Below are 24,780 nucleotides of genomic sequence, written 5' to 3' on the forward strand. Positions count from 1 at the left end.
TTCCATTCACTAACCTTGTTCCCTTCTCTGTACTCGTTCCAGCAGCTCTACATCCTTCTTGAAATGAGGCCTCCAGACCTGTATACAGTACTCAAGGTGCGATCTAACCATTGCCTTATCCAAGGGAATTATCACCTCCCTATCCCTGCTAGAAAAATTCCTGTATATCACTGATAAGACACCATGAGCTACTCTTGCAGCCCATCTGCACTGCTCAGAGAACTTCATATCTGCCTGCACAATTACCCGCAGGTCCTTTTCATTCTCTACCACTGTCAGTGTAGTACCACAGAGTTGATACGTTGCTCTAGGGTTGCTGTTTCCCATATGTAGTACTTTACATATGGGAAACTTGCAGCCATTGTTTTTGTATATAGTGGTAGGGAATTCAAATTTTTAATTGAGGTAGTTAGGTAGCTCTAACGTATAATTTAGAGAGTAATAAGCTTCACTGTTTCTATTAGATAGCATAGTATTAACATTTAATTAATTTAATTTATTGATTTTATTAATTTAATTTAACATGCCCCAAACTAGAGCAGCAAAGCAATGGGCACAAAGTGGCAAGAGTGCTGTGACTCGGGGGAGAACTGAGGGGGGCGATTCTCCAACGCATCACAGCCTAAAAAAATGTGCGGCTTGTGAAATGTTTGCCGAACTCTCTGAAACGGAACATGATATTGCCATGGGGGATGTCTTTGTGTGTGTGCGATGTAAGGAGTGTAAGGAAATCAGGCGACAACTCAGCGTTGTTATGGGCCTATATGAGAGTTTGAAGGACAGGGTGGATGCCCTCGAAAGATCTAAATTGAGGGGCCCATCAAGCTCTCAGCTGCCCACATCAACGCCAGAGCTTGCACTTGGTCATCATGTAACACAGCGGCAACCCCCAAGGCAGAATGCGCTGGTCCCTTAGGAACTAGTAGTTGTTGGAGACTCTATTGTCAGGGAAACGGGAAACATGCTTTGTAAAAAGGATAGGTGGAACAGGACCAGGGTATGTCTGCCAGGGGCAAAGGTTGATGACATTGTAGAACGGATATCATTTTTTAAGGGCACAAAAGGTGATATAGTTGTATACGTTGGTACTAATGATATTAGGAGTAGGAGACCGGCGGAATTACTTAACAAGTACAGGTCACTGTTGAACAAAAGCCGAGAATTAGGGTTGAATTTGAAAGTGTCTGCAATTCTGCCCAGACATGATAGGAGTATATGATGAGAGCCTTGTCGATCAATTCGGCCCTGGAAAGAATGTGCAAGGCTCAAGGGGTAGAATTTTTTTCAGCCTGGACTGTACTTGTTAACAGGAGATACTGCTTCTATAGGAATGGGATACACTTAAATAGAAAGGGTGCAAAAATATTTGCTGATGCTATCGAGGCAGTGTTAGGTGGGTCGGAAAACTGATAGCTTAGGGGGGGGATACAAGGACTAATAGTTTAACAGTAGCCGTAGGCAGAGGTGAAGGTGATTCTTGCACAACTTCTATTAGAATAAGTAGCGACCTGGAGCATGGGGTGTTGGGGATTTCAGGGACGGATGGCAGTCATCCTGAAATAGGTGGGTATATGGGATGTGTTAGGGTAACTAAGAATAGGAGTAGGAGCATGTATACCAATGCTAGAAGTATAATAAATAAATTTGATGAATTTGAAGTGTTGGTCAAGACATCAAAGGCGGATATTGTTGGGATAGCAGAGACGTGGTGTCACACAGATATAAGGAATGCAGAACTGGAATTTGGGGAGTACAATGTGTACAGAAAGGATAGACAGGATAGAAAGGGAGGAGGTGTTATGCTGTTAATTAAGAAAAACATAAAATCAAAAGAAGTGCATCCAGTTGATATAGATGAACAGTGCACTGTTGAGTCAGTTTGGTGTGACATAAACACTGCGAAAGCAAAAATAAGAGTAGGACTGTGTTATAGGCCTAATGACTCGAATGAGTACAATGAACAATTGTACAGAGAAATAGAGTGGCCTAGTAAATCGGAATGTCTTATAATGGGGAATTTTAACTTCCCACATATTGACTGGAACTTGTGAGTTTGTCACTCACACACTAGTCAGACTTTTGTGGATTTACTGGATGACTGTTTTCTGCAGCAGCATGTTCGAGAGGCAACCAGAGAAAGTAATACTCTTGATCTGGTTATCAGCAGTGATCATTCGTGTATTAAGAATTTGCAGATAAAGGAACCACTAGGTGGCAGTGATCACAGTGTACTGATGTGGGATTTACTTAAAGATTTAATTACGATCAGGGGTAAAGGAAAGGGTTTTTGCTTCCGTAATGGTGAGTACAGTGGTCTCAGAAAGTTTTTAAATTCTGTACGGTGGGATCAACTGACAATGTTACCAACAGTAAATTCTAAGTGGCAAGCATTCAAGGAATTAATCGTGGATGCTACTAAAAGTTTCATACCTATTAAGAAATATTGTTCAAGGTTTAGGCCTAAATGGTTATCTAATGAACTAATGAGACTCGTAACAGAGAAGAAAAATGCATGGGATGCATATAAATTATCAAGCGACTCAGAAGCCTATGGTAGATATAAGCTAATCTGTAATCAGGTCACAAAGGAGGTTAGGCAGGTGAAGGCAGATTACGAGAAATCCTTGGCAAAAGATGCTAAGAAAAACAGAAAGGATTTCTTTACTTATATAAACTCTAAAAGGAAGGGGATGAATCTGATTGGTCCACTTGACATTGATGGTTCGAATGTTGATAATCCTGCTCAGATAGCAAACAAACTGAATGAGTATTTTGCATCTACATTCACACATGAAGAATTATTAAGGTTTGAAAATGGCAGAAAGTTATCAAATTGTAGCAGGATACTTAATGATTTTGTAATAACTGAGAGCAAAGTGGAGGAGAAATTGCTGAAGTTAAACATAAGAAAAGCACCTGGGGTGGATGGGATCTATCTAGTTATATTAAAGGAGGCGGCAAAGCAACTAAGCAAACCCTTAGCCATAATTATGAGAGCATCCTTGGACTCAAGGGAGGTTCCCACGGATTCGAGATGTGCAAATGTATCCCCAATTCACAAAGGGGGATCGAAGGGTGACACGAGTAATTACAGACCAGTTAGTTTAACTTCTGTTCCGGGTAAAATAATGGAGTCACTGGTTAAAGATGCATTGCAGGATCATCTAGACAAGACTGCAGCAATAATTCAGACACAGCATGGGTTTGTTAATGGAAAGTCTTGTCTGACAAATTTGATAGGATATTATGATGTGGTTGCAAAGGAACTGGATGCAAAAAATAATTTTGATATCATATATTTGGATTTCAGGAAAGCTTTTGACGCTGTTGCGCATGGAAGACTATTGTACAAATTGGAGCAGAATGGTATTAATGGTAAGTTGCTACAATGGATAAAAGGATGGTTAAGTGGGAGAAGACAGAGGGTGGTAATCAATGGGTGCTGCTCTTCGTGGACTAATGTTATTAGTGGTGTCCCACAGGGTTAAGTGTTAGGTCCACTGTTGTTTTGTATATTTATCAATGATATTGATGAAGGTATATCAAGCTTAATGTTAAAGTTTGCAGATGATACAAAGGTTGGCAGGGTTGTTAATGACAGTAACGGCAGTGTGCTACCGCAACAGGATCTAGATAATTTGGGCAGATGGGCTAAGAAGTGGCAACTGAAGTTTAACCTTGACAAATGCAAAATACTGCATATGGGCAGAAGTAACCCCAGAGAAACGTACCAACTGTGTGGTACTATGCTTAAGGTGGTAGAAAATGAAAAAGACCTGGGAGTAATTGTGCAAGTCAGATATGAAGTTTTCTGAGCAATGCAGACAGGCTGCCAGGGCAGGTCATGGGGTTTTGTCAATGATATATAGGAATTTTGCTAGCAGGGAGAAGGAGGTGATTGTCCCTCTGTATAAGGCAATGGTCAGGCCACGCCTTGAGTACTGCGTACAGGTCTGGAAGCCTCATTTTAGGAAGGATGTAGATTTACTTGATTGTGTACAGAGAAGGGCAACAAGATTGGTGAGGGGAATGAAGGGATCCTCTTACCAAGAGAGGCTTAAGTTCTGCAAATTGCAGTGGCTAGAGACTAGGCACTTGCGCGGTGATCTGATTGAGGTATATAAGGCCTTGAATGGATTGAGCACGCTGAATTCTGATGGGATCCTTCCACTTGTTCAGATTACGAACCTAAGGGGGCATAAATTCAAATTAAGAAAGGATAGATGTAGAATAGATGTGCAGAAATTTGCCTTTAGCCAGCGTGTGGTTAATTGCTGGGACAAACTTCCATCTGTCGTTGTGGATGTTGATAGGTCGAATAAATTTAAGGAGGAACTGGACAGGCATTTGGAGGGAATGGTGTGATTTTTTTTTTTTTTTTTTTTTTGGCTGATGCTGAATAAGCTCATACACTTGCTTTCTTGCATCACATGCCACTACTACTACTACTACTACTACTACTTTTGTCAATGTTAAACTTCATTTGCCACCTCTCAGCCCATCTGCTCAACCTTTCCAGATCCTGTTGCAGCAGCATAGCATCAGTAGCGTCCTTAACAACCCTGCCAACCTTTGTATTGTCTGCAAACTTGGACATTAAGCTTGATATACCATCATCAATATTATTTATAAATACAGAAAACAACAATGGACCCAACAGTGAACCCTGATGGACTCCACTAATAACATTAGTCCACGATGAGCAGTGTCCATTAATTACCACTCTCTGTTTTCTGCCACTCAACCATCCCTTTATCCATAGCAACAATTTTCCACCAATGCCACACTGCTCCAATTTGTGCAGCAGTCTTCCATGTACAACAGTATCAAAAGTCTTTTTTCAGCATCTGGTTAACCCTTATGGGTTAACCAGATGCTGATATGCAAAAACATGAAAGAAAGACAAAATGACTGCTCTTGAAAAGAATGCCTGGAAGGCATTTAAGTTTGTAGTGAATGAGTTCCTAGTCTCAATGAGAGCAGACACAATAAAAAGCTTGTGGAAACTTTTCTTGGACAGTATGCATGACTGAAGATACCGAATATTCCTAAAGCTACACAATATGCTCTTGAACTTATGCTTAGTTATTTTCAAACAAAATTAACATGCAAATGGGGAGAATGAGGAACATTTCCATCAAGACATTCAAGCAATGGAGAAAAGGTAGCATAGAAGGTAGGATGCAGCTATGATGTGAGATTACATCTGGTGTTTACTTCAAGGTAATCATAATGACATTCAAATGTTCATCTGGATTGAAGTGAGTGCTAATTAACTAGTTAAAACAGCAATGATACTTGCTGTTTTAACTAGTTAATTAACTCCCATTTATATGCAGCATGGCCATTGTGGTTAGAAGAGTTAACAACTTTGTGATAAGCGTTTCAGTGCAGCTGTTTAACGACCACAATGGTCATCAATGGTCTGTGTAGTTTATGTGGTGGCATACTGGTTACATGAGTTCACTCTTGTAAATATGCAAGTATCTACACATATTACCGGAGGACTACAGCCAATTTATCTTCCTCAGTGACAATTGTATTCAAATGATTTGTTAGTCTGAGATGACTTATGGACTACCTTCACTAAAGTGACGTGTTCTTTTTATTGAAGTTAGATAAACGAACATGCAAACTTGATTTAGAGAGAGAGAGAGAGAGAGAGAGATTATACAAAAATTAAGTGACTGGCAAAAACTGGTGCTACAAGTGCTATAAAACATTAGTGTAAATGGAGGCCAAAGCTGTATTTTCTTATGTAGCATTAAGCAAACTAAGTTTGTTACTAAAAAATTTGATTTATCTTTTTATGTGGAGTAGCAAACTTAATCCTCAAAAGCTATGTATGAAAAATAGGACACCACTTATAATAATGTTTTATCGGACTTGTAGCCAGTTTTCACTAATCACCTCGTGTGTATGAATATAATGATATTTTAACAATATGAAAAAACTTACCTTATGCACATTTCTTTTGTCTCTCCAACATTGTGCAAACTGCATAATTAGAAAAGGTTTAATTATATTTTATACTAATACATACATTTATCACTATAAATTTATATTCAATAAAGAAATTTTTCAAAAGTTAAGAGAAAGAGACTACAAAAACCATTATCATTAACTCGCTTTCCTGATGTGTTCTCATTCCTCTAAATCAGTAGTAGATTCTAGTGATGATACCTATTTCCTATGTATGAGGGTGGACTGAAAACTAAAGATAAATCAAAAAGAAAAAAAGTTCTTTAATTTGATTTATCATTTTGTGCATAGGCCCCACCAAACTTGTTACATTTTGTCTAACACTTAACACGTAAAATTCTTTTTACTTGTTAAGTGTTAGACAAAATGTACCAAGTTTGGTGGGGGATATGCACAAACTCCTTCATTGGAGTATATCTGTTTCCTAAGAGATGTTAAGCTTTGGCAACAAAAGAAAAGTTGCTTGGAGCAAGGACTAAGTTATACGGGGGCGGCGGGGATATGGAACTACTGCAAATCCAGTTCGAAAAGTTCTTGCTAGAGTTGCATGACTGCAGCAAGATTGTACAGTTATATTAAAGCAACATTGCCGTGTTTCTAGGTCTGATGCATTTTTAATTTTTTGAGTTTGTCTTGATGTACTGGACTGAATTGAATGTAGCCACTTTTCCAAAAATTCAATGTAGAAAACCCCACAGAATTAAAAAAAAAAAAAAAAAAAAAAAGAATTCATATAGTGTTTGAACTGAGTGTTCAAAGGTTTATAACATTTATAACAGTGTAACTTGTGCTCATCTGTAAATGACCAGCCACACAGAAATGCTACTGCACAAACACTAACCAGTGCCAATTTGCAACATGGATAACTTAGTTTGAACTTACTCTGCCACGGAACCCAAGGTTTTAAACTAAGACATTATTTTTCAGTCCAACCTCAAATATTTTCAAAATGGCAGTGTCAATTGCATTATTATTATTTTCTTTCCTGGTATTATAATATTGTGCTTGTGGTACTCTGCAGTTTTTCTGTATGTTACTTTTCATGTTCTGTGTGCTAAAGCCATGGCTCACCTCATTTCAAACCAAAGACTGGTCAAGTAAGTAAGTAAGTCGGTCAGGTCAGTCGGTCGGTCGGTCAGGTCAGGTCAGTCTCAGTCAGGTTGTTATTATTTGGATTTTAGGAGCATTAGCAACTAAGGCCATATTGCTCTGGGGATATGCGGTGGTCATTCCCTATCCTTTCTGCATCTTCCGTATTTGGTGGTCAATGGCTCGAACCCTGGTCTAATCAAGAAGCGTGTGATACGCACTGCTGCTCCTGCCCACCTGGCTACGGAGGCACCCCAGTCAGGTCAGTCAGTCAGTCAGTCAGTGTCTTTGCAGGCAGAGAGCAACACTGATGAGAAAAACATGGAACTATAGCAGAGAGAAAAATTGAGACTGATTATCATGTGGCCCTTTCAAACCACTGTCACTCAACTCACAGAATTATCAGTTTTCCCTATAAATGAAGTTTTTTTATGCGGTAAAACTAAGGAAATAAAATCAAGTAAGCTCATCTATAAAAGTCTTAATAAAACTCATCACTTGGTCATCTGATGTGGAGAGGACCAGAATATCATCCAGCAACTTTGAGGTTGTTTTGAATTAGTTCCGTACCTGCCAAGATGACTATGTACTGAAGGGCAAGCATGATATGTAAGTACATCTGAGCGTTTTCTGTCCACTTCTGTCTTGGTAGTAGTTACAGCTGCTACTGATGTGCCAGAAATAGCCCGATCTAGCAGGATATGAAGAAAATATGTAGTGTTTTGGTTCATTGACCATATCCTCCTGTGATTAAGACTAGATCTTTGGCTAAATTTCCAAAAAAAATGATAACCATCATGGTCCAGTAATGATTGCAAATTTCAATTAGGTACCATAAACTGAGATTATTTTGTGTACCTTTCCATCTATTTTCTATTTATTTTCTTGATAAGCCATAATTAGGCTTCTATATTTTAAGGGCATATTTAAATGATATAAGAGGAGATAGGAGGAAAAAATATCAGTTACAGAAGTTTAAAAAACATTGTGTAAAGATGCCACGAGTTTGGGGCAACTTTATACAAACTTGTACTTATCTAAGGAAACAGTCAGGTTGCATTCACATTACATACTTTTAGAGAGAGTGCCATTTGAATTATATTTAAAAAAATTTAAGGGGAGAATTTGGTTATAAGCATTTTTATTTTTCTTAATGTGATATTATAAAGTCATGGAAGTGAAAAAGGTAAAAGTACTAAGAGTAAAAAATTACACGCTTTTTTGAAGCGTGTAATTTTTTAACATCTTAATATTATTTAAATAAATAATATTAAGATGTTAAGAAAACATATTTTATGCTTACAGACCATTTCCTAATTACATAGGTGATTGTAGGTACACTCTGAATTGCACAATTATTCACTGCAATATCCTTAGTTTATTTATAATTTCTATGATATCCTGAAGTTAATACTGGATTATTCTTCAACATTTTGCCACACAAACAATGGATAATCTTCACATTTAATCACACAGATATGAAAAATTCTTGCAGGAAAAATTCTTCAAGAATTTCTCATTGCAAAGATGTTAAGTCCTTTACAGAAAGCAAGGAACAGACCTAACTTAAATAATCAGTTAAGTCTAATCTAGAAGGCAAAAGGATCTGCTGCTACCTATAAAACTCAGCTCCAATTCTTAATGCAAACCAAAACAGATTGAGAATTAAATGTCAGGAAAGAAAAATCACTAAACAGAGAAAAAAGCCCCATGTATGTTTCATCCAATTAAATTCATATATATATTAATCTCATAGTAACCTTTCAGTTCTTTTTACCACTGTTAAAAAAAAAAAAAGTAAAAGCAATTAACATTGCAATTAATATTTAGGTATCATTCTTCTTAAGGTGATGTTTAAAATTTATAATTATAAATTCTAAACTACATACCCTGCTGATTTCTTTAGCTTGTCAACTGCTATGCTGAGATTGCTATGTGCCATCAAATGCTTTTCATAAGCAACAGTTGTTAGAACAATTCCCCGAGGAACAAAAAATGTGATATCATCTGCCTATAACAAGTATTTTTTAAAAATTTATATCTACCAATGACAGTTTGCAGAACTCATTTTTTTTAATATTTTAATAAAAAGTGTAAAACAGCTTTTATACAGGGTGTCAAAAAAGACTGTCATAAATGGAACATACATCACTGCTCTGAATCTGTGATGTAGAGAAAAACAGCTGTGAATATTCATACTGTCACATCTGGTTCAGCCACATGTGTATGTAATGTATTGTGGAATTATACCAATTCCATTTTTCCACACTATCTGATATTTTAATTAATATTATATGTATAAAATAATCTCTGATTTATATCTTGATGCAAAGTCCAATTTTTACAAGCTAAAGCTATATAATAATATTATAGATGTATTTGGTCCTAGTAGTCTTTTAAGTTAGGACATCACATGGTCTCTAACAGTTGTCTGCCTGTGTCATCTCTGTAGGATTTATTGGTTATACATATCACTGACAGTCTATGCCATAGCAACTGATCAACTGAAGCACACAGTTAGGAAACAAACTGTCCATTTGGTGGAGCCTGATAAGCTTGGATATGTAGAGATGCTTGTCTCTTAATTCCTGACCTGTGCTGTATGAATGACGTATAATTGATGCAATTACAGTAGAATGTCAATAACCCAAACTAATTGGGAAGGGGGGTAGTTTGGACTTCCGATTTGTTTGAATTTTTGAACTTATCAAAACAATTCTGTTCTGGAGACTAAAAAAAAGGTTTAGTAAGTTTAGAAATAAAAACATTATTTTTATTCATAGGTAACAAAACAAATGGAACTTTCAGCCATAATAACACAAATGTATAGGTCTTTAATGAAAATAATTACTTCATTTTTGCTGCATCATTTTTGAACTTCGTTTCTTTGCTGCCAGCTCTCTCACGCTTTTCAGCAACAGTAGTTGAGTTAGACAGAATTCAGTCTGTTGCTCGTACCTAGCTCTCATGGGTAGCACAGTTGATAGAATCACTGTCCTACCGACCCCGGGTGGAAAGGACCCGAGTTCGAGTCCATCGATGATGCGAGGAATTTTTATTGGCCTTTTTCACAACATGGCTGAGTTAGTTGGTCTCAGGCGAAGGCAGCAAGGTTTTTTCTCCAAGAAATTCAGTTTTTTGTCCAGAAAAGCAGAAAATCGACCAGAGAACGCATGCATTTACAGACAGTATACACGGAGAAATATGGTCTTAGTTGCTGATGCTCCCAACACCCAACTACAAAGACAACAAACAGCATCTTCGAGGGATGGGTCATTAGCTTTTCTCATGGTTTTTCTTTTTTTTTTTTCACCATCATCTGAATCAAATTTCAATGTGAACCTTAAAATTTTTTTCTTGTTTTTTAATTTCTGTTATGGCTGATTTTTCAACCTTGTAAAATTTTGCTAATGAAGACTCGCTTTCATCCTTTGAAAGTCTTTAGAATCCCAATCTTCGATTTAATTGTTAAAAACGTTTGCTTCCTTTTAAAAGATGAAGACCACCATAATTACAGTACGGTAAAATATAACTCTCTAAATATTCAGAATCTCTTCATTCCTATATATAAACTCATAAACCTTTTACTCTGTATCTCACTTGCACATATCGTATTGCAATATCTGTGTACCCTGTTCTTTGCTATTGCTTGACGCTTATCTTTTTTTACTGTTTTAGATTTTACAACCCCCCCCTTCCCAAATTTCAATGAACAGAAATATCAGATTACAAAGCATTATGTTTAGTTAGTACTTCATGTATATTAAGTATTGTATGTATATTAACAAATTATATCATTTAATTTTATTAATTGATAAGATGAAATAAAAGTATAAATTTGTGATTTATATCTTCATTTTTATAGACTGTGGGTAACATTCCTCCCATTTTCACTTATTACAATTGGCATTTAATAGAAACAAAATTCGATTCGCAAACATGATCACAATAACTGGTGCTTACTGAAATTATTTTATGGCACCAGCATAAAAAAATGACACTGACTCGTTATGGATTATTGACATTCGGATTTTCAACGCTCTACTGTATTGCTAACGGTTGTCACACAGTAGAAAACTTACTGTTATGTGATGGCTAGCCCTCTGTGGCAGCTTAGTCAGCATGATACACTACTGTCTACTAGTTTTTTTGGAGAGGTCTGCATTCACTTCCCATCTATGACTGGTGGAGGATGCAGGGTCCCCCATAAGTTATTCTCGGTTTTTAAGCACAGCTTCTACAGGCATAATACACTTATCATCATTATCATCATCATGATGACCTGTGAACACAGCTCAGAGGTCATGCTGATGATGATCACAGGTCATGATGATGACAGAGATACACTCTTCATCATTATCAGCCATTTTCAGTCCACTGCAAGATGATGGCCTCTCCAGCAACTTTCCATTTACTACCCACAACCTCTTGAATTTCATTTGTCCATCTGCGTTGTTTTCTTCCTTGTTCTTTTAGCTCCTCTTGGGTACTATTCTGTTGTGGAGGATGCAGGGTTCCCCCATAAGTTATTCTCGGTTTTTAAGCACAGCTTCTACAGGCATAATACACTTATCATCATTATCATCATCATGATGACCTGTGAACACAGCTCAGAGGTCATGCTGATGATGATCACAGGTCATGATGATGACAGAGATACACTCTTCATCATTATCAGCCATTTTCAGTCCACTGCAGGATGATGGCCTCTCCAGCAACTTTCCATTTACTACCCACAACCTCTTGAATTTCATTTGTCCATCTGCGTTGTTTTCTTCCTTGTTCTTTTAGCTCCTCTTGGGTACTATTCTGTTATTTTCTTAGTCCATCTGTCATCATGTCTTCAAGCTGCGTCCTGCTCAAGTCCATTTCAGTTAGAAAAATTCTTGTATATCATTGACAAGACACCATGATCTTCAAACAGACCTATGGGGCTGGGAAATTCCATACTGCAATAATTAAAGACCAACACCAGCCAGGAATTAAAAATTTTACTATAAAAATAAAATATACAGAATATAATGAAATACTGTGATACACTATTGGAAGACTAAAATATTACAATAAAATAAACTACGATAAAACGTTAAAAATGTAGTTAGCAATAAAATTACCTAAAATAAACTGGATTAAAAGCGATACAACCTGAAGCTTTCGGAGACTGCTGTCTCCTTCTTCAACAGTGCAGTCTCCGAAAGCTTCAGGTTTTATCACTTTTAATCCAGTTTATTTTAGATAATTTTATTGCTAACTACATTTTTAACGTTTTATCGTAGTTTATTTTATTGTAATATTTTAGTCTTTCGATAGTGTATCACAGTATTTCATTATATTCTGTATATTTTATTTTTATAGTAAAATTTTTAATTCCTGGCTGGTGTTGGTCCTTAATTATTGCAGTAAGACACCATGAGTTACTCTTGTTGACCGTCTGCACTGCTCAGAGCTCTTCATATCTGACTGCACAATTTCCCCAGGTCTTTTTCATTCTCCACCTCCCTGAGTGTAGTACCACACAGTTGGCATGTTTCTCTTGGGTTACTGCTACCTATATGCAGTACTTTGCATTTGTCAATGTTAAACTTCAATTGCCACTTCTCAGACCATCTGCTCAACTTTTCTAGATCCTGTTGCAGTAGCGTACTGTCATTAGTGTCATTAACAATCCTGCCAACCTTCATATCTATCATCTGCAAACTTAGACATTATGACTAATATACCATCATCAGTACCATTAATAAATACAGAAAACAACAATGGACTCAAAATTGAATCCTGGGGGACTCCACTAATAACATTACTCCATGAAGAGCAGTGTCCATTGATTACCACTCTGTCTTCTCCCACTCAACCAGCCCTTTATCCATAGCAGCAATTTGTTTCCAATTTGCGCAGCAGTCTTCTGTGAGCAACAGTATCAAAAGCCTTCCTAAGATTCAAGTATATGATATTAAAATTATTCTTTGCATCCAGTTCCTTTGTGACCACATCATGATATCCAATCAAACTGGTCAGACAAGACTTCCCCTTAGCAAACCTATGCTGTGTCTGCACTATAACTGAAGTCTTCTCTGGATGATCCTGCAGTGCTTCTTTAACCAGTACCTCCATTACCCACCGAAGAAGAGCCAAATAGCCCTGAAACGGTGACGTCTGGGTGGTGGTATCCGCTGAGAATAAGTAACAACAGTCTTCTCTTTGGTGAAGCGTTACTTATTTGAAGTAGTGCAATATCATGGCAACTCGTTGTGAAGGTATTCACAATTTGAGATATAACCTAAACGATGCTGCCTTTGCATATTTTTGCTAATTCAGAGTTTAGCTGTGTACTAATATGATGCGTTTGCACTAACTTTTACGTTGTCTAAATCTCTTTCAGCCTGTGGCTAAAGCCCCTAATGGATTTCAGATTTATTTTCCTCAAATTTATTAACAAAATGTAGCAACAAAAATTATAGTGGCAAAATTTCTATTATTATTCCATTTGAAAAAATTACATATTTTATTTACTATAATAAATATAAATGCAACAAGGCATAATACTATAAGAGCTTAAAATTATATAATTAAATAAAGGTGTAGATATACCACAGACAGCTCTTAAATTAACTACAATCGTAGCGTAAAGGCATCATTTTAATTGTATCTCATATTGTGATTTAATAGTATATTGCAATTTTTTAATAGTATATTGTGGTCATATTGTGATTTTTTAATAGTATATTGTGGTCATATTGTGATTTTTTAATAGTATATTGTGGTCATATTGTGATTTTTTAATAGTATATTGTGATTTAATAGTATATTTCATTTAAAAAACCTGAATAAGAAATTATTTCTGTATTAAGAAGTAAATATTTCTGAAATTATTTCTTTATTAAGTATTTCTGACTACATTCAAGTTTTACAAAAACCTGAATGTAATTAGAAAGGGGGCATTACTATGAGTACAGAGTACAGAGTTAACTGAAAGACATACTTCATTGTATAAATTATATAATGCAGTTAATGGCGAATTTGATCAATACAGCTAAGAAATTAACATTTCAATCACTGCAGCTCGACACTGAGGAAGGTTCAGAGTATAGTTTCAACTTCTGGAGATGTAACATTTTATTGTTGCATTAAATCAAAATTCTCTGTGAAATGTATTATAAAATTTACACAGTGAAGTGTGTTCTTCAATTAATTAAAATCTGGATATTATTTTGAATATTACCATAAGGCAAACTGTTGAACAGCATAATGAACAAAACAATATACCGTATTTCCCCATGTATAAGACACACCTTAATTTTGGGGACCGAAATTTGAAAAAAAAATGTATTACATAAAGTTATTGAACTCAAGTTTTATTCATCATAAAATTCATACAACTCCTCATAACTTGAATTCAGCACTGTACGAAAATCTTTTCTGAGCCATTTCTGGGCAGAACGGGGCAAAACGTAACCTAATATACCGGTAACAAGTGTGAAACAATGAGTGCAAAGACAACAAGCGTGAAAAAGCGGGAAATGCAAGTAAAAAAATCTACAACCACTGTATAAGCTGCACCCAGTTTTTTTACCCCAAATTTTTCGAAAAAAGGTGCATCTTATACATGGGGAAATACGGTAACTTGCCACTTTGTGAAGGTGGAGAACAAAATTTATGTTTTTTAAGTGTGAGAAACTAGATCATAAAATTAAACTGACATTAATGAATAAGAAATCAGAATCAAAAGGTCAGTAACTACAGAATGCAATGAATGATAAGTTTTCATGTAGTTTATAAAGAAATATGCATGAATAAAAACTGGAATTGTTTTACCAAATAAGTTCCTGGATGTGACAACATTTTCATTAAAAATGCGAGAGAAGAGCCTTTTCCACCGACAGCTTTACAATTCTGACAAGACGGTGCTGTTAAAGAAGTCACTAGTGGTATTTCCACAATAGGACCTGAGAAACAAAATATAAACAATCAAACAAAATGTAATAATTTTCTGTAACAAGCTGCAACCTACATTTAAATAAGTGAGTGTTTCTAAGGGATTCATTTTACTCTGTTCAGTTAAAAATATGCTTATTAATCAACGCATTCGCATACTCATTATAATCAACAGCATAAAAATAAAAACTGAGGAAAACTGTAAAAATCACATGAATTTTAATTCATACAAATAGCATATAAAAATAATATTTAATTATAAATAGTGGTATTTATGCCTAATAGTATAATGTTATTCATGTTAGTTAAGAAATATAAGGGCCTGACAAACAAACACATCTTTTACTATTGGAGAAATATCTAAATATGAACACAGAATTTCAAAATCTCATTTCCCTGATATGTCAGGACTTTGCCATCTCATTTCACGTTATATTCCTTGACAGATTCAAAACCAAGAGATAGGATGTTCTGTTATAAATGATTCTACTGCTTTTGAGTGAGTTTACAGAGATTATTTTTTGTAGACAGGGCTCCGTGGAATAATTTGTTCATGAAATTTCAAAAAGTTTTATAAAAATGAAAATTCGGTACGTAAGTCTTTTAAAAATTAATTTATTCTTAATTTTATGGATTTCCCACATTAGACTAAAATTATTGTCAAAAATCAAACCAGGATTTTTAAGATAAAAAAAAATTGTAAAAATATTAAAAATAAACTTTTTTTTGAAGAAACAACTGGTTAAGAAAAAACATATCCTCAACTTCTAGTTCTGAATTCCTGAGAATTTCATTTCTTCAATATGGCTTTTCTAAACCAAATCAGAAATAAAAGACCAACAAGTGCAATGTTCTGCTATTAAAATTGTGTCCACTATCAGTTGTAAACACAGATAAGAGGCAGAAAAATATAAAGACAATTTATACTTTATTATTTGAAATTTGATAAATTTTTTATTTTAATTTAAGGGAGATGAAAGCATTTCAACTCCCTTAAATTAGGATTTGTACACGCACAATAATGTTAGGAAACAGGCCTATACAGCATCAGCAAACAAAAAAAACTTCTTAACCACTTCATTAACCATTAAATATAATAATTTGTTATATCTTTTATTTTTATCTTCTAACTTTAAAGAAAGTAAATGATTCTTGGAAGTTTATTTTAACAATCACTTAATCTCTGGTTGAAGGAAATTTCAACATATCTATCTGCAATCACACTTTTTAAATTTATGTCCTTTGTGTGTCTGTCATCTGAGAAAGAGTAAGGATACCATTAGTATTTAGTGCATTCAACCCTTTTAAAGCCATAAAGACTTCAATTAGATATTGAGAGTAGGAGTGTGCTATAGGCCTAATGACTCTGATGAGTATAATAAGAAACTGTATAGGGAAATAGAATGGGCCAGTACATCAGAGAGTCGTATAATGCGGGATTTTAATTTCCCAGATATTGACTGGAATTTGTGGGCTGGTCACTCACACACTAGCAAGGCTTTTGTGGATTTATTGGATGATTGTTTTCTACATCAGCATGTTCGGGAGGCAACTAGAGGGAGTAATACTCTTGATTTGATTATCAGTAGTGATTCTTCATGCATTAAGAATCTGCAGATAAAGGAACCACTAGGTGGCAGTGATCACAGGGTACTGAATTGGGACTTACTCAAAGAGGTAACTACCATTAGGGGTAAAAGGAAGGGTTATTGCTTTCGTAAAGGCAACTACGATGGTCTGAGACAGTACTTAAATTCTATACAGTGGGACCAACTGATGATGTTACTAACAGAAATTCAAAATGGGAAGCATTCAAAGAACTTATCTTGGAAGCTACTAGGCTTTACATACCAACTAAGAAATATTGTTCAAGGTTTAGACCTAAATGGATGTCAGATGAACTAATGAGATACATGGCACAGAATAAAAATGCATGGGATACATATAAATTAACACGTGACACAGAAGCCTATGAGTCTGCTGATGAGGCTAGTAGGGGCCAGACGTGTTCAAAGCCGCTAAGTGGATTTTTCTTATTTATTGATTTGAAATTATTGTTTTTCTAAAACTTTTGATTTAAATTTAGTAGTATAGCATTATTTTGTGATTTTCTGATTAATTTGGTGTATTTATTCTTTACTCGGCCTTGCAATTGCATAAAAGTATCGGTAAGGGTATCCACGTGTTACAAGTCGCAACTCCGCTGAACGAGAAGTTTTTTTTTAGCCATATTTAGCCGCTTATTGAATATTTTTTACATCAAATTATTTTTTGTAAGTAGCTTATAGACCTAGTAAGGATCGTTAGTTTATTCTGAATTGAGACAACAAGATATGAAAGTTAATTAATACTTAAGTGTCCATAGATTACCGTTCGTAAGTGTCCATAGATTACCGTTCGTAACTTCCCACCTTTGTCTTTGTCATACGATCGTTATATATCAAACCTAGATAGCGTTAGTATAGTATAGGTTATATTTTCAGTGATCGGTAAAATCTATTAAACTTGTTGAACTTCGTTGGCATTTAAATTGTACTTTTAACTAAATAAATACATATACCGACTTAGATTACAAATGTAACATAATTAATTAATACATAACTGATACGGAAGTTATATAAAGGGAACTCGGAGATAATTAATACTTGACACTAAAAATATATATCCCGTTATAACTGTGTTGGGAGATAAGTTAGGGTTATAAACTGAAATTGAAATTTTATTTAAATTAAAAGAAATCATGACTCAGACCAGAGCAGCAAAACAAAAGGCTCAAGCTAATGGAAGTGCTGTGGCTCAGAGGAGAACTGAAGGGGGCAGTTGCCTTCTGAATCACAGCCTTCTAAAATGCACAGCTTGCATGATGTTTGTGGAGCATTCAGGTACGGGACATGATATTGCCATGGGAGATGTCTTTGTGTGTGCGCGATGCAAGGAGTGTATCGAAATCAGGCAACAACTCAGCATCCTTATGGGCCTATATGAGAGCTTGAAGGTCAGGGTGGATGCCCTCGAAGGAACTAAATTGAGGGGCCCATCAAGCTCTCAGCTGCCCACATCAACGCCAGAGCTTGCACTTGGTCGTCGCGCAACACAGCGGCAACCCCCAAGGCAGAATGCGTTGGTCCCAAAGGAACTAGTAGTTGTTGGTGACTCTATTGTCAGGGAAACGGGGAACATGCTTTGTAAAAAGGATAGGTGGAACAGGACCAGGGTATGTCTGACAGGGGCAAAGGTTGATGACGTTGTAGAGCAGATATCATCTTTTAAGGGCACAAAAGGTGATATAGTTGTACACGTTGGCACTAATGATATCAAGAGTAGGAGACCGGCAGAATTGCTTAACAAGTACAGGTCACTGTTGAAAAAAAGCCGTGAAATAGGGTTGAATTTGAAAGTGTCTGCAATTCTGCCCAGACACGATAGGAGGGAGTATATGATGAGAGCCTTGGCGATCAATTCGGCCCTGGAAAGATTGTGCAAGGCTCAAGGGGTAGAATTTTTTTCAGCCTGGACTGTACTTGTTAACAGGAGAGATTGCTTCTACAGGGATGGGATACAATTAAATAGAAAGGGTGCAAGAATATTTGCTGATGCTATCGAGGCAGTGTTAGGTGGGTCGGAAAACTGCTAGCTTGGGGGGAGACAAAGACGAATAGATTAACAGTAGCCACTGGCAGAGGTGAAAGAGATTCTTGCACTGCTTCCATTAGAATGAGCAGAAGCCTGAAAAACAAGAGGCAGGATATTTCCGAGACTGCCGGGAGTCATTGCGGTACAAGTAAACACATGGGTTGTGTTAGGGTAGCTAAGAATAGAAATAGGTGCACGTATACTTGCGTGTACACCAATGCTAGGAGTTTAGTAAATAAATTTGATGAATTTGAGGTATTGCTAAAAACATCAAAGGCAGATACTGTTTTGATAACAGGGACGTGGTGTTCACCTCTCGTACAATAGAACCAACCAACGATTTAACAGTCACTGTACAGTGCGTGAAGTAGTCCTTTACCACCCTAAAGATCATAGTCAAACAGCCTGCAAGTCGCAACATCATAAGAATGGAGTCAAAAGCTCCCTCAAAGTCAATAAAGATTCCAAAGACATACTTACTGTTCGTGATATATATTTTCGCAATGCCCGAAGCGCACCTTCTGTTCCACGACCTGGAGTAAACTCATATTGTCTGCCAGGCCAGTGTACGTTTTTTTCAGTATAATCAGTAATCCATCTCACCAGCATTCTTTCAAACACCTTTCCTAATCCAGGGAGGAGGGCAATAGGTCGATAAGATCATGAATCATTCTTTGGCCTAGATGGTCCCTTCACTATCAGCTTTAATAAGGCATATGGGCTTGGCATACTCAGGGTCCTGAGCTGGATATCATCATTCTTCTCTTTCTTGGTGATTCCCTTCTACTTCTCTCTGTGTTTCTGTGGGTAACTCAGAAATTGTTTTTGCCTAGTGCAGCATAAGCCGCGGGCTTCCTTGCACTATATGGCTAATAATAATAATAATGATAATAATAATAATAACAACTCCTTTGTGACTTGATTACAGACTAGCTTATATCTTTCATAGGCTTCTGTGTCACCTGATACTTTATATGCATCCCACACATTTTTCTTCTCTGCCACGAGCCACTTTAATTCATCTGACATCCATTTAGGCCTAAACCGTGAACAGTATTTCTTAATTGGAATGAAAGCCTAGTAGCCTCCACAATTAAGTCCCTGAAGCCTTCCCATTTAGAATTCAACATTGGCAACATCATCAGTTTATCCCAATGTACAGAATTTAAAAACTGTCCGAGATCCCTGTAGTTACCTTAATGAAAGCAAAAAAGCCCTTCCCTTTAGCCTTGATGGTAGTGACATCTTTAAGTAATTCCCACATGAGTACATTGTGATCACTGTCACCCAGTAGTTCCTTTATCTGCAAATTCTTAATGCATGAATAATCACTGCTGATAATCAGATCAAGAGTATTACTCCCTTTGGTTGCCTCTCGAACATGTTGCTGTAAAAAGCAGTCATCCAATAAATCCAAAAAAAGTCTTGCTAGTGTGCGAGTGACCAAACTACAAGTTCCAGTCAATATCTGGAAAGTTAAAATCCCCTTTATAAGACATTCTGATTTACTGGCCAACTCTATTTCTCTGCACAATTGCTCATTATACTCATCAGATTCATTAGGCCTAAAACACACACCTACTCTTATTTTTCCTTTCCCAGTTCTTATGTCACACCAAACAGACTCAACATTGCATTGTTCACCAACATCATCTGGATGCACCTCCTTAGATTTTGTGTTTCTTAACTAACAGTATAACCCCTCCTCCCTTCCTGTCCTGTCTATCCTTTCTGTACACATTGTACTCCCCAAATTCCAATTCTGCACTGCTTATGTCTGTGTGACACCACATCTCTGATATCCCAATATCTGCCTTTGATGTCTTAACCAGCACTTCAAGCTCATCAAATTTATTAACCATAATCCTAGCACTGGTGTACATGCAAGTATTAATGCACCTGTTTCTACTCTTAGTTACCCTAACACAGCCCATGTATTTACTTGTTCCATGGTGACTCCCAGCAGCGCTGGAAATCTCCATTGCCTTGCTTTCCAGGCTGCTGCTCATTCTAATAGAAGCAGTGCTAGAATCACTTTTGCCTCTGCCTGCAGCCACTGTTTGCCTTTTAGTCTGTGTATCCCCCCAAGCTAGCAGTTTTCTGATCCCGCTAACTCTGCCTCAATAGCATCGGGAAATATTCTTGCACCCTTTCTATTTAAGTGTACCCCATCCCTGCAGAAGCAGTCTCTCATGTCAACTAGCTCAGACAAGGCTGAAAAAAATTCTACCCCTTGAATCTTGCACAATCTGTCCAGGGCCGAATTGATTAACAAGGCTTTCATCACTCATCCTACACTCCCTCCTATCGTGTCTGGGCAGAACTGCAAACACTTTCACATTCAACCCTAACTCGTCACTTTTTTTCAACATTGATCTGTATTTGTTGAGTAAATCTGCAGATCTCTTACTCTTAATATCATTAGTTCCAATATGTACAACATCACCTTTTGTGCCCTTAAAAGATGATATCTGCTCTATATCAACTTTTGTCCCTGGCAGACATACACTGCTCCTGTTCCACCTATCCTTCTTGTATGGAATATTCCCCGTCTCCCTGATAATAGAGTCACCAACAATAACTAGTTACTGTGGGACCACCACATTCTGCCTTGGAGATTGCCTCTGTGTTGCCTATTGAACAGGAGTGAGCACTGCCGTTGAGCTGGGCAGCTGAGAGCTTGATGGAGCCCCTCCTTAATTTCTTTGAGGGCATTTACCCTACACCTCAAGCTCTCATAGATGCCCATCAGAACGCTGAGTTTCTTCCTAATTTCTTGACACTCTAGACACCTAGTACACACAAAGGCATCCTTCTTGACTAGATCATGTCATGTTTTAGAGAGGCCGGCAAACATTTCACATTTTGCACATTTTTTGAGACTGTGATGCATTGGAGAAATGTTCCCTTCATTTCTCACCTGAGTCACAGTACTCTTGCTAGTCTGTGATCTTTGCTTCGCAGCTCTCATCTGGTTCATGAATTCTGTTTAAATACAATTTAATTAACAATGAAATTTAATAAGATTAATAATAGTTTAAATTAACTGATAATACTATAATAAGCTAACAGATTTCTAATACAATGCTACATATTACACTATCTAGTTAATGATGGAACATCATGAACTATTCAAGCAGCCTATCTTCATGACTCAGAAACCTAGACCTAGATATCTCCAAATGAGTAGCATACAGCCACTCGTTTCAAGAGATCTGGGTTCAATTTCCATTGAATACTGCAAGAATTTCTAAAGTTCTCTTTATTTGAGGCTGTAATTAGCTGATCTCAGGCAGAAGGTCTATGATTTCCCCCAGGAGTTATACTAGGTTTTTTCAGCCTGCCCAACATGCAAATTGCATTTAAACATCCAGTTCTACAGATATAATACACTTATGGTTATGAGAGAATGCTTGAGGGTCATTAATACTAATAGCATTAGCATTAGCATTAGCAGAGGCATATGATGCAAGAAGCAAGCTTATTCAGCATCAGCCAAAAAAAAAAAAAAAAAAAAAAAAAAACACACCACTCCCATTTCACCCCTCCGTTCGTTCGAAATACCTGTCCAGTTGAGCTTTAAATTTGTTTAGGCTATCAACTTCAACAACAAGTGATGGAAGTCGGTTCCACCAACCAACCACCCGCTGGCCAAAGGCAAATTTCCGCACATCTATCCGACATCCGTCCTTCCTCAATTTGAATTTATGCCCTCTGAGGTGATTATTCTGAGAAAGATGAAGAATCCCATTGGCATTGAGCATGCTCAAACCATTCAAAGCCTTATACACCTCTATCAGATCACCTCGCCGGTGCCTAGTCTCCAGACTCTGTAATTTGCAAAACTTAAGCCTTTCTTCGTAAGAGCAACCCTTTGTTCCATTTACTAATCTTGTTGCCCTTCTCTGTACCCGTTCCAGCAGCTCTACATCCTTCTTGAAATGAGGCCTCCAGACCTGTATACAGTACTCAAGATGTGGCCTTACCATTGCCTTATACAAGGGAATAATCACCTCCTTATCCCTGCTAGAAAAATTCCTGTATATCATTGACAAGACACCATGCGCTACTCTTGCAGCTCGTCTGCACTGCTCAGAGAACTTCATATCTGCCTGCACAATTACCCCCAGGTCCTTTTCATTCTCCACCACTGTCAGTGTAGTACCGCAGAGTTGATACGTTGCTCTGGGGTTACTGTTTCCCATATGCAGCACTTTACATTTGTCGATGTTAAACCTCATTTGCCACCTCTCAGCCCATCTGTTCAACCTTTCCAGATCCTGTTGCAGCAGCATAGCGTCAGTATTGTCCTTAACGACCCTGCCAACCTTTGTATCATCTGCAAACTTGGACATTAAACTTGATATCCCATCATCAATATCATTCATAAACACCGAAAACAACAACGGACCCAACACTGAACCTTGAGGAACTCCACTAATAACATTAGTCCACGTTGAGCAGTGTCCATTGATTACCACTCTCTGTCTTCTGCCACTCAACCATCCCCTTATCCATAGCAGCAATTTGCCTCCAATGCCACACTGCTCCAATTTGTGCAGCAGTCTTCCATGTGCAACAGTATCAAAAGCCTTTCTAAGATCCAAATATATAATATCAAAGTTATTCCCTGCATCCAGTTCTTTTGTGACTACATCATAGTATCCAATCAAATTGGTCAGGCAAGACCTGCCCTTAACAAAACCATGCTGCGTCTGAGCTATAACTGAATTCTTGTCTAGATGATCCTGCAGTGCTTCTTTAACCAGTGCCTCCATTAATTTACCTGGAACAGAAGTTAAACTAACAGGTCTATAATTACTTGTGTCAGCCTTTGATCCTCCTTTGTGAATTGGGGTTACATTTGCACATCTCCAGTCTATGGGCACCTCCCCTGAGTCCAAAGAAGCTCTCATAATTATGGCTAGGGGTTTGCATACTTCCTTTGCTGCCTCCTTTAATATAACTGGATAGATCCCATCCACCCCAGGTGCCTTTTTTATGTTTATCCTCAACAATCTCTCCTCCACTTTCCTCTCAGTTATTACAAAATCATCCAGCTCACTGCCAATGTTTACTTTACCTACATCATTCTCCTTCCTGAATAACTCCTCATGCGTGAATGTAGATGCAAAATACTCGTTTAGATTGTTAGCCACCTGAGCAGGATCCTCAACTGTTGAACCATCAATATCCAGTGGACCAATCTGATTCATCCCTTTCCTTTTCGAGTTCAAGTATGTAAAAAACTCTTTTCTGTTTTTCTTTGCATCCTTTGCCAAGGATTTTTCATAGTCTGCCTTTGCCTGCCTAATCTCCTTTGTGACTTGGTTACAGACCAACTTATATCTATCATAGGCTTCCATGTCACCCATTAATTTGTATGTATCCCATGCATTTTTCTTCTCTGCCACATGTCTCATTAGTTCATCTGACAACCATTTAGGCCTAAACCTTGAACAATATTTCTTAGTTGGTATGTAAAGCCTGGTAGCCTCCAAGATTAGTTCCTTGAATGCTTCCCATTTTGAGTTTGCTGTTGGTAACATCATCAGTTGGTCCCACTGTATAGAATTTAAATACTGTCTCAGACCATCATAGTCGCCTTTACGAAAACAAAAACCCTTCCCTTTACCTCTGATGGTAGTTACCTCCTTGAGTAAATCCCACTTCAACACACTGTGATCACTGCCACCTAGTGGTTCATTTATCTGCAGGTTCTTAATGCATGAAGAATCACTACTGATAATCAGATCAAGAGTATTGCTCCCTCTTGTTGCCTCACGAACATGCTGATGTAGAAAACAATCATCCAATAAATCCACAAAAGCCTTGCTAGTGTGCGAGTGACCAACCCACAAATTCCAGTCAATATCTGGGAAATTAAAATCCCCCATTATAAGACTCTCAGATTTACTGGCCCACTCTATTTCCCTGTACAATATCTTATTATACTCATCAGAGTCATTAGGCCTATAGCACACTCCTACTCTCAATTTTGATTTCCCTATGCTTATGTCGCACCAAACTGACTCGACACTGCCCTGTCCATCGATGTCGACTGGCTTCACTTCCTTGGACTTTATGTGTTTCTTAATTAATAGCATAACCCCTCCTCCCCTCCTGTCCTGTCTATCCTTTCTA

General features: G+C 37.2%; 1 protein-coding gene across 1 annotated transcript in view; it reads right to left on the bottom strand.

Moving 5' to 3' along the window:
- Window positions 1-15,166, bottom strand: part of LOC150090969 (uncharacterized) — a 206,047-nt gene extending 190,881 nt beyond the window's left edge. The window contains exons 1-4 of the mRNA XM_090378931.1: window positions 15,163-15,166; window positions 14,884-15,014; window positions 8,961-9,082; window positions 5,959-5,997 (exon numbers count right to left, since the gene is read on the bottom strand). Coding sequence (XP_090235057.1) covers window positions 5,959-5,997; window positions 8,961-9,082; window positions 14,884-15,014; window positions 15,163-15,166 — 296 coding nt within the window. The remainder of the gene's footprint in view (window positions 1-5,958; window positions 5,998-8,960; window positions 9,083-14,883; window positions 15,015-15,162) is intronic.
- Window positions 15,167-24,780: the final 9,614 nt, after the last annotated feature.

Source organism: Mastigoproctus giganteus, chromosome 1, assembly GCF_048544385.1.
Source record: "Mastigoproctus giganteus isolate SK-2022 chromosome 1, ASM4854438v1, whole genome shotgun sequence".
Classification (NCBI taxonomy): Eukaryota; Metazoa; Arthropoda; class Arachnida; order Uropygi; family Thelyphonidae; genus Mastigoproctus; species Mastigoproctus giganteus.